The 10751-nt window shown below is 39.9% G+C and overlaps 1 protein-coding gene across 1 annotated transcript in view; it reads left to right on the top strand.

Annotated features, from left to right (window-relative positions):
• The window catches only part of midn (midnolin), a 38841-nt gene extending 28656 nt beyond the window's left edge, over positions 1 to 10185 (top strand). The window contains exons 2-3 of the mRNA XM_043720682.1: positions 5 to 400; positions 7162 to 10185. Of these exons, the coding sequence (XP_043576617.1) occupies positions 5 to 400; positions 7162 to 7424 (659 nt within the window). The 3' untranslated portion in view covers positions 7425 to 10185. The remainder of the gene's footprint in view (positions 1 to 4; positions 401 to 7161) is intronic.
• The last annotated feature ends 566 nt before the right edge of the window (positions 10186 to 10751 follow it).

Here is a 10751-nt window from a genome sequence, read left to right on the forward strand (position 1 = left end):
GCAGGAACAGAAGGAAATGCTCTTGTTTTTTTTTTGCTTTCTGGTGGGTTGTGGCTTAATTGTGGTTTGTCAATATTCATTCTCAATTTTTTTGTTGTCTTACTTCTCAAACCAGGCACGTTGCATCCAAACTGCCAGGATAGCACTGGAAGACCCCGTCGTGACATCACCACAATCCTGCAAATCCTGAACGACCTGCTAAGTGCAACCCGTCACTACCAGGGGATGCCACAGTCCCTCACACAGCTGCGTTGTCAGACGCAGTGTGCCACCAACACGCCGTCACCTTCGCCACCTTCCCCCGGCTGCTCAAACAAAACTACCTCCGAAGACACAATGCAGCAACCACTGCATTCCCTCGTCCAGTGTCAGAGTCAGATCAGGATGTGCAAGTCAAGTGGTGAGTCATCAGCCAGTGCTAAGGAATCTGAGCTTAATCTTCTGGAAAAATCCAATTGCTCCAAGTGGGGATCTGATTCACGAATCCTTTCACTAATTTCACTTCAATTTGGATGGAATGAACCAATGAAATATTCACATTGCAAGTACTTTCTTTTGAATAAACCTTTCATGATTTCTTTCTTGACCACAAAACATTGTAAAGTGCCAAGGAAGCAGTTCAGAAGTGTCCTGTTTACTGTTAGTAATTGAAGAAATATGGTAGCAAGTTTGTAGAGCAGTGAATTTGTTTTGCAACTTGGACAGTTCTTCTCTCCCAAGTTGCAGTCTCATCCTCAAAGCATTGACTTCTGGTCAAATTGCATTCTTGATGCACACCGTGATTACTTTTCCCACCGAGCCCTTTGTTCAGTTTGTGTTGGGTTATTACACACCGGCGGGAGCAAGTGGCTCTTGAACCTGGGTCTCCTGGCTCAAAGGTAGGCCACTACCACCGCATCACAAGAGTCCTTACCCCCTCTTGCTAATGGCTGATGTATAAGCATGTTGCCAGCTGAGATCAATGTAGTCCAATCCTGTGGAAGTGGCTGTGTGGCATTCTTGTTAGTACCTCCGGCTGAGGCCAGTTTTAGCTGGAAACAGTGGTAGTGCCCCTACCCTGGGACTGGGGAGGCCCAGGTTAAAGTCCTAGCTGCACCAGTGAAATGTAATATCTCTGTTTATGTTGATTAGAAAACTAGGTTAAGTTGTTATCAAAAGACTGCACTCCTTGAGACCTACTACAAAAAGCAGTGGTAATTTTACGTACCTCTGGACTGGAAGGCCCATGTTAAAGTCTCTCCTGTTCAAGAGCTGTTTTATCATCTCAGAATGGGCTGGATAGAAAATACGTAGGAGCTTCTAATTCCAGTCACTCATTGGATAAATATGATGTCATTGGGAGTGCAGGAAAATCCAGAACAATATTCAGATTCTTAAATTTCTTGCAGGCATGTAAATATAGTTTGCATAAAATATAAAAACGTGGCATACCTCTGAACTATGTAAAAAGAGATTTGAGTTTATCTGTATTCAGTGCTTCATTGGTTAATGTCAGCATCCCTTTCCTACAAAGTAATGAAGTTGGTTACAGTGTTTATTTCTGACTGCAATGCCACTGGCCTTTCTGCAGGTTTATACATGCAGACTGTGAGAAATGCCTGGCCTTGCTCACAACTATATCAATTTCTACAACACCTGCATGTGAAAAGCAAGTTGCTGGTTAAGGTACTGAAGTTACCAATTCTCAGGTTGAATTGGTAACTTCAGGGAGGAGTGAAAGATTGAATGGAGGGGAGGGACTCAGTTGCTGCTCAGAGAGGAAACTTGTTGAAACAGTACTGACTAAATTGCTTGAACATGCTTTTAGATGCTTGGGGCAGGATGTTCCTCAATGTTCTGTGCTTAGCAGTTTTTATTCCAATATATTCTTACCAAAGGCTGCTTTAGGCAGAGAATATTAGTCAGTAATGATAGCATGTGCTTTTCTTGTGATGCAGCAGCTGTTGATGCATTCAAACCAGAAAGAACAAATGTCACTTGGGAGCCTGAAGAATTAGTGAGAATGGGTACCACGGGAAAACAGCAGCGTTAAAGAATGGTCATTAACAGGGTTTGTCTGTACCTGGTTTTCTTTTTTTTTTCCCCCCCCCCCCCCTCCCTCTCTGAAACTTCAGCTTCTGAAGGTTCCTAGGCTCCATAGCTATAATTATCAGGATTCTTGAACCATCTGTCACTTGAAGTGAGAGGAAGACGTCTTAATGTGTCTGTGACTTTATGCTGAAAGTACATCATTCAGTGTATTGCCACTGGTAGTAAATAAGAAATTATGAAAGGGAATTTGTTGTTTCTTTTCCTTCTTGTAGAAAGCATGGAGTCTTTTGTAGTTTGTATTTACTATAGAACGGTCCAAACAAGGCAACACTATTCAGACAAATGTGGAAATGGCTGACACTGTAGTAGAAGAGGTCAGCAGTTTGGAACGGAATGAGGAAATTGGAGGAAAGGCCATTGACTGCAACATGTACAACCATGAATAATTTAAACCCTCTTGAAAGATTTTTACAATGATGCTTTTACAGTCAAAGTAATAGCACAGTCACAACCAGTTTTTTTTTCTATATTTATAGAATGAGTTCTGAACCCAATTGTTTATTGCTATCAATCGGAGTATTCACTGGTTATACTGTAGCCTAAATCTAAACTAAGGTCATGTGCTCTTCTCTTCCCATTTCTATTAATGCTAAGTCTGAGCTTTGTATTTTGTCTGAATTGTTTGCATATGGCCCAGCTGGTGACACTTCTGTGATGCCATTCTCTAATTTTGGTCACTCCATTCTTAGACCTCCTGTCAATCAACATTCCCCATCTTTGATCTCCAAATAGAAATCTAGTTTTCCAACATTACCTTTTGCTACTTTCAAAAATTTAGGATTTTATTTTTCACTTAATGCTTTATTCCTTTTCAGCGACTCATCACTTGTTAGAAATCTTAAGTTGGGTCAAGAATTAATACTTCAGGAATGTCTGTCTGTCAGTCATATTTTATAGGCTAGTGGTAAAAGCTTGTGATCAAATGTATGAGGATCTACACTTCAGCTTAAACCCCCTCTCACCTTGTAATCTGTCTTGCCTTGCTCTTTAGAAAAATTCCTGTGATCATTGCACCTCCATTCTAATATGTACCGCTCTCCCTACGTTCCAATTACAGTAAACGCCAGACACTTACAAAGTCTCCTATTCCAACCCCAAACATTTTGTCTTGTTTTTCTTCACTTCTATGGTTTTTAGCCTTCTAAAAGGAGCAAATACAAACCCTTGCATGTCATCTAATCACTGTTCCCTGATCTAACTTCAACCATGTCCACTCAATGAGCCAGGATTCTTTTAAATCTGTTTTTCAGTGGAACAAAAGCCTTTTGGAAGTTGCTTTGCTGTTTTTGGACAAATCAGCCAGCAATGTTTCCCCTCACATTTTTGCTGTTCACCTGGCTGCACCACTTCTGTTAAAACCTTTTGCATGGCTGCGCATGTTATCATAAATGGGATTGTTTCAGGGTTGCTGTGTGTTTATTCTGGTATGAACATTCAATTTTTGAAACTGCTCCAATATTATTGCACTTAGTATGATATACAACTACAAGTTCGTAGGTTCTTTCCAGCTCATGTAAATAGAATTAACCTAACCCTCCCCTCCTAGTATATTTACTTGTAGTTCCTGCCTGTGGTAAGAGTAGACCATGAGGCTATGTTTATATCCTGAACACAACAGATGAGTGATTTAGACTATATAATGGTGGGGAATCATCTGCCCATGCTACATACATAGGTCAACATGAGAATTAAGGCTCTACTAACACTTTTTTTAAGATACTAAAACAATTGTGCATCTGTAGATTGAGTCTTGCAGCTCAGATGTATGCCAAGGTTCCTTTAAATGGAAATTATAGAGTCTGCAGAAGTGGTCTTGAAAGCAATTCAATGCCTTGGATCTAAAGGGGCTGCACTGTTGAGAATTGCTTTGTTAGTAGAAATGCTTTTGCTCATATTTGCAAAACTGCAATAATAGAATAAGGAAGAGAAAGTAGCTCCTTTTGCAGCAAAAAAGCTAAGTTCCCAGTCTTGATGATTTGCCTAAAAAATGTATTCCATAGAAAAATAATGACTTAGCAGTTGAAATGCAGCTAATTTGGTCCCAAATTTGCATTTCTTATGCCAGCCTCTAATGTGTCTGTGCGTGCACTGAAGGCATGTCGAGATGGGAACCGTAAATGAAGGGGAACAATGGAGCATTTTTTAAAACTTTTTTTTGTTTTGGCAGATGTAGGGGAGCCTGCAGGGAATAGCTTCTCGGTATTTGCATTCTATCCACCCACACACGAGGCAGTAGCAGTTGTTAAAGGAAGGTGGTTTGCACAGACAGGGTGTGGGGGAAGTGTGGGTGGAGGAGGAGGGCAGTTGGGACAGGAAGACGGAGGAGAGCACAAGCTCTGCGTTTGGTTTAGCTGTGCTATACCTTGTGGTTTCCACCTTGTGCTTTTGTACTAAAGAATGTAGTTGTGTTCAACCCGTTAAATGGTGAAGTTAAATGGTTTCACAGTGTACAGTAATTGGGCTTATTTCTTGCCTGAGTACAAATGCACTTAACAGGACAAAAGTACAATAAAGTCATAAATCAAATGACTGATTCCTTCCCTTTCGCCTTCTACCACCATCCATATATTCATGGACTTGCACATTGTGCAGTTAGGTCACATGGAGAGCTCTGACTTATTTAGTTTACTCCTCTGCCTGCAGACAATGAACTTGTTGTTGAGAACCAGTTGGACCTTGGCCTTTTAGGCAATACTGGAGAATATTCTAGTCTTCCTCTGATTCCTGGTGGGTCAGAGGGTTTTTTGTTAACTTGTCATCAGGTGTTGGCTTAGTTATGCGTTATCAGAGGTTGCCAGGTATTTTTAAACCCACAGCAGCCAAACAGGAAATGGCTTTTTTAGCAACAGCTGAATGTAAGCACTGGGGTTTAATTGATGTTTTTTGTTCTGACAGGAGTTGCAGCAGCTGTAGTGGTTTGTAACCGTAAGGAAGTTGCCATTATATATAATTAAGGATTTTTTGTTTGTAAAGTAGTTCCCATAGCCTAAGGTGGAAGATGCAATAGTCTGCACCACTTGAGTGGTTTGGCTGAGGGATTCTCTTGTAAAAGCTCTGTTAATTTGGATAATATATCAACATGGTCAAGATCAGCCAATTAATTAGAGTAGACATTGACTCTGACTTTGCTTTGTATGAGGCTTAGTCACACAATGCACGATAGCAGCTACTGTAGTTTGCATGTTTTGAACCAAGATCCTATTTACCATACAGATAAATGTGAGTGATCATGTGAAATGCAAGGAATGGACTGGGTGCTTTGAACTGTAATTTTTCTCATGAGCAACGCACCAATCGTGAATAATTCAATCCAGTCATTCATTTGGCTCTTGCTGTGTGGAGATTGGTTGCTGCATTTGGCAATGAAATAGTGACTGCAAGTCAAAGATAATTCACTGGTTATAAATGTCAGATCAGGTGCTGTATAAATCTCTGCCATTAGATGAGCAATGTTCATTGTCAATAAGTTCATGTATTAGAGTTATTATTTGGTGAGATAAACTGGGATTTGTCATTATGATTTGTTCTCTCTTAAGAGTGTAAAATAATATTACTATTTGGAAATAGGTAGGAGGTTTTGGGAGTTTTCAGGGCAATGGGGAAAGCTGATGCTAGATTTTTCCCAACTGTCACTGGACTTCCTGTGGTCAGTATAGATTGTTGTGACAGCAGCAAACTCTCTGCAGCTGTGTGCAGGGTTTCATGGTGGGGGACACAAGCTCTCTAGTACTATGCATGTTCAATAACCTAAAATACGCAACAGTTCCTAGGGTGCTCTGAGTAATTACTCTATTTCAGCATCTCCTTCAACTGGCTATTAGATATGTGAGCTCTGACAGAAAACCTCAGACTATTTATAACCATTTGGTTAGCATTGTAGCTCAATTTTGGCTTTGCTTTATAATTACAAATGCAATGCTTGAGAAGCACTCATTTGGGTTTTGCTCAAGAGCAGGAAAGTTGGTTGGCCATCTCTTAATTATATAGTGATTGTAGCATTTCAACAACTGGGATCAGCAAGATCAATTACTCTTGGGACCAGCGTAGACTCAACGGGCTGAAGACCTCCTGTGCTACTGTGACTCTCTAAACTAGCAAAGGTACTGACTGATGGAGTTAGAAATTTAGATGTTAGTAATCCCATGAAAGAGGTATTTGCATTGCTTTTGTTTTGGTAAGTGCTTCTTAATTTTATCCTGTTTTCTTGAAGGTAATTGAAAACTGTTGTGTTCCCAAATTTTAATAAGTTGGAATTAGCTACTCATGCATTTCTGGATCTCTCTGCACAGAAAGCTAAAAGCACATTTAGTGGAGTTGAGACATTGGGAGTCCTAGTTTGGTTGTTTTGAATTTCCATTAACTGTGTGTTCTGTTAAAGAAAGATCTATAGGGATAACTGTTAGCTCTCTGTTCCCATGGTAATGAATGAATGTACTGGCACTGATGTTTAATCAATACAATTCCCATCAGTCTCAAAGACAGGATTGATCTCCTGTTACGTCCTGGCATTATTTAATTTCATTCAATGGGGTGAAACCAGAGCTTTAAACTGTCTTGGTCTGCAGTGATGAATGCACCCTCATTTAGTGACTGGCTTTTTAACTCTCTTCCTGGGCTAGTTAGTTGTAAGAAATCCTATTGTTTTCCACCATAACCTTTAGTCTCAATCTCAATGTGCAGTTAAAGGCAACAAGTGAGCAAATTCAAGAGTTCAAAGGTTGTGAATTAATAACAAAAACTTGTAAAATTTAATTTGTAGATCCAGAATAAAGTCAACAGAATGACTTTAAATTATGGCAACTTTAGTCTTTGTGGATTCATGTGCTTGTGTAGAAGTATTTGTAAGTGACCAGGGTAATTTGCTTAACCTTTTGAATTGTTGTGCATGGGTAATCAATCAAAATATCAAGAGATTTTCTTTCTCGTGGATTGACCCCACGAAATAAGTTTTTTAGTCCATTTTAGAATGGACAGGGATTTGAACACCTTCCCATTCATTTGTAAAGTGACTGATTTTTCTCAGTGTCAAAACTTGAAATTTGCTAAGTTGTTTTTTTGTTTCTGTTGCAGGTGACCGACTGAGACAGACGGAAAACCGTGCAACCCGCTGCAAAGTTGAGCGTCTGCAGCTATTGATGCAGCAGAAGAGGATGCGTAGGAAGGCCCGGCGCGATGCCAGGGCACCGTACCAGTGGCTGCCCAATCGCAAGTCCAGCCGGACGAATAGCAACAGCAGCGTATCTAGTGATGGCAGTCTAGACTTAGACTTTGAGGACTCTGTATGGAAGCCTGAAGTCAAAGCTGACATAAAGTCTGAATTTGTTGTGGCATAGACCTACCTGGCAAGGGAGGGTAACGTGCAGGACTTCACTTTTGATTTCCGAGACCCAATGTACTCTGAGCAAGCTTGCGGAGATTTGCAGGTGGAGTATAGGAAAGATGAAGAGGGGGGAGAGCGAGCGAGCACGAGGTCTCCTGAAATCAGGACTGTACACCTGAAAAACTTTTTAATTCCCACAAAAAACAAAGAATGCAGTGTGTAGCTCAAGATGGAAAGAAGTCACAGGATTAAGTGGATCTGACAAACGGCAGTTGATGTGTCTGCAGTATGAGTAAATGGCTGCATTGCGAAATGGTCAATTATGATGGAGACTATGGAAGACTTGACATGCCTGGACATGAGCATGCCTTTCCTCATGGTGGTGACAGCTGCACTATAAAGCAGCTTGTTGCCATGGTTGCACTGTTCTTCCCGCGAAGGTAGCAGGAGAGCTGCAATCACAAAAAATCTTCTTTGCTTCATTTGAAGGCCAATGGGGGTACTACACTTTTATCGGATGGAAAAGAAATGAAGTCTTTTTTTTGTCAAAAAAAACTATGTAGCATTGTTCACCGACACACTCAAAGCATTCAGTTACTGAAATTTTGCACAATTTTTAAAGTGTGACAGCAGGTAGCTTTCATTTTTGAGCAAGTTTGTCCAATGGTGACTGCATGTGTACATGGCAATGTGTGTGTCAGCCCTGATGAAGCTCTGGATTTTGCAGAAGAGGCTAAAGGGTGCGCTGCATCACATTAATGGTGGCCAGTGTCAGACAGAAAAGGCTTAAATCATTGGCACAAGTAGAGCTGTTCTGTGGGAAGTGTGGTGTTAAATTGTCACTTTTTAAACCCTGCTTTGGGGAGAGGGAAGGGGTGGATCTATCCAAGGCGAGGCCCAATAATGCCCTTTTTTTTTGTCATTTTATTTACACAACTGAGCCAGGTCATTTGAGGTACACTTGTAGTACAGTACTAGCTGGTGTAGACTGTAGATAAATTGCAAGATCCATCATTCAATTTGTCTCTCTTTATTGTATTTTACATACCACATTTTGGCTTGCGGGCAGATGTAAGCCATGTTGGTCCAACTTTCAGTGAAGTCCAGGCAATGGGCAGTGAATTAGGCGTGGGAGCAAAGGTAAATCTTTTCATCTGGACCTTGGTTTGCACAAAACCTCATACTTGTTTGTTCTACACAATACAAGTGTTATCTATTAAGTCCAATGGTACAAGTTTTAATTTTGATGCAATAGCCAGAGTTTCCCTTTTTTTTTATATAGCAAATTTGTATTTTGGCATGTGTGCTTTAGGGGATATTAAGTCAAATGCTGCAAAAGCCTACATGCTCTTTATTAAATTCAGAACTTAATATTGGCTGTTGTCACCAAATGGCTCCATACACTCAGCTGCATGTGTTAGCTAGTAACTCTTATTGAAGCCCAGTTTGGAACAAACTTTTTAAGTGTGGATTGCTAAACAGAGCAAAATGTAGTGTGTGCAGAGCATGTACCTAATTTTCTTTTATATAATTGGGTTTATGTGGCATTGGAACCACAACTGCAATTGAAGTCAGAACATGAGGAATCCAAGGTCCTACCATTGCAATACTGTGATGACCTAATATTACACAACCCAGTCTCTTCCTTATCAGTACACAAGTGCCTTTTTGTTCCCAAGTCTACTTCTGTGTCCTTGGCCTGACCAGCTGGGATATTTCTTCACATCTTCCACCTGTGCTCTTATGGTCTGTGGAAAGGCCAATTTTTATTTTTTTTCTTTCCCTGTCTTCCTTTTGTCACTGCATTCCTTGTCTTTGTCTCGGAACTGAAACCTGTTTATGCTCGCTACTGTACAAAAAAGATGTCGGAACACTTCTCCAAGCTAACTCCATTCTTTCATCCAGATGTCTTGGGATTTGCCATCCGGATCCCTGTTTTGTCCTGTACCGTTGTGACTAGGCACACACTGTAACATCCACTTCTTCTGTTTGTGAACCTCCTGCTCGTATTTACTGTAGGTTTTTTATATATATACATATATATTTAACTGACTTTGTATTGTGTGCTATCCATTGTGCCCCTATCCTGGTTTTAAAAGAAAAACGTCAAGATGCATTAATTCACCAATTTGGTGGGGATTAAATGTATGAACACCTCATTTAAATATTCTGTATTCTTGTAGCCAATTTAAAAAAAATACAATGTTCTAGCTAGGCTGGTGTAGCACAAATGTGACTGTATTAATTTATAAACCAAAATGGTGACTGTGAACTAGGTATTTATTTGTGCATTTGAAAGTTTGGGGGAAAAACAACATCACAGCTTGAACATGGCCAGGGTTGATGCAATTTCCTCCATGGAATCTGTACCGGTTTCCAATATCCTAAGCAATACATTTCAATGTGACTTGGAACAGGCCTTGTAGTTCGTTTGGGATGGGATTAGTTAAGTGCAACCAAACTATTATTGTCACTTGGGATTTTGCATTTACCTCTGCCTTACACACTTTGTAAGACAAAAGGGTTGGCACACTGTCACCCTGAGCATTGGAATGAAGCAGAAAACAGTAAATTATAATGTATTGGTATGTAGATAAACTTACATGCATGTATCATTAGGACTTGACAATGGTTTGTGGGACATACAGTAATTGGTTGTTATGTGGTAATCTGAACATGTACAAACTTGTATTAGATTTTTGTATAGCATTGGAAAAAAAACGACTCCACAGGTATAAATAATAATAAAAGACCAAATGTTGGTGATAATCATATGTCTTGTTCTTTGTTTTGTATTTTTTTTAATTACACATTCTTTATTCTCCAATTTTATTTCCCTGGTGCTTGAAGACACTGACTGCCGGTTAGTCTCTCTTCATTATGAGCCAAGGTAGTGTTGAGAGACTACATTATCATGCAGTTTGTCACAGTTAGACTCTTTACTTGATAGTCTCGTGTATGTACTTTCCAAAAGACATGTTGGACTGGAATTGGAAAGGAAATTGCTGGGTATAAAATCTTTGCTTTTATATTCTTAGTGGTTACTCAGCAGAAACCTGGAATCTTCTGGCTCAGTAAATCTTTCCTCTAATATGAAACTTGTAGTTTTAGGAAGTCTTACCTTTAGAGACTGTGCACTCCTTCATTCACCCCTACACAAACTCAAGCCCAGTCTCCACTCATTGTGAAAAATTCATAACCATCTTTTGATGAAAAGGTTGACTGCACCTGAAACTACTTCCGTTCAATAAAAGATACTGACAGAGACCAAGGTAAACTAACACCTAACTGTTTGTTTGCTTAACAATTTGGCTTTGATCTTAGTAATATTTTAATGAAA

Source organism: Chiloscyllium plagiosum, chromosome 31, assembly GCF_004010195.1.
Source record: "Chiloscyllium plagiosum isolate BGI_BamShark_2017 chromosome 31, ASM401019v2, whole genome shotgun sequence".
In the NCBI taxonomy this organism is placed as follows: Eukaryota; Metazoa; Chordata; class Chondrichthyes; order Orectolobiformes; family Hemiscylliidae; genus Chiloscyllium; species Chiloscyllium plagiosum.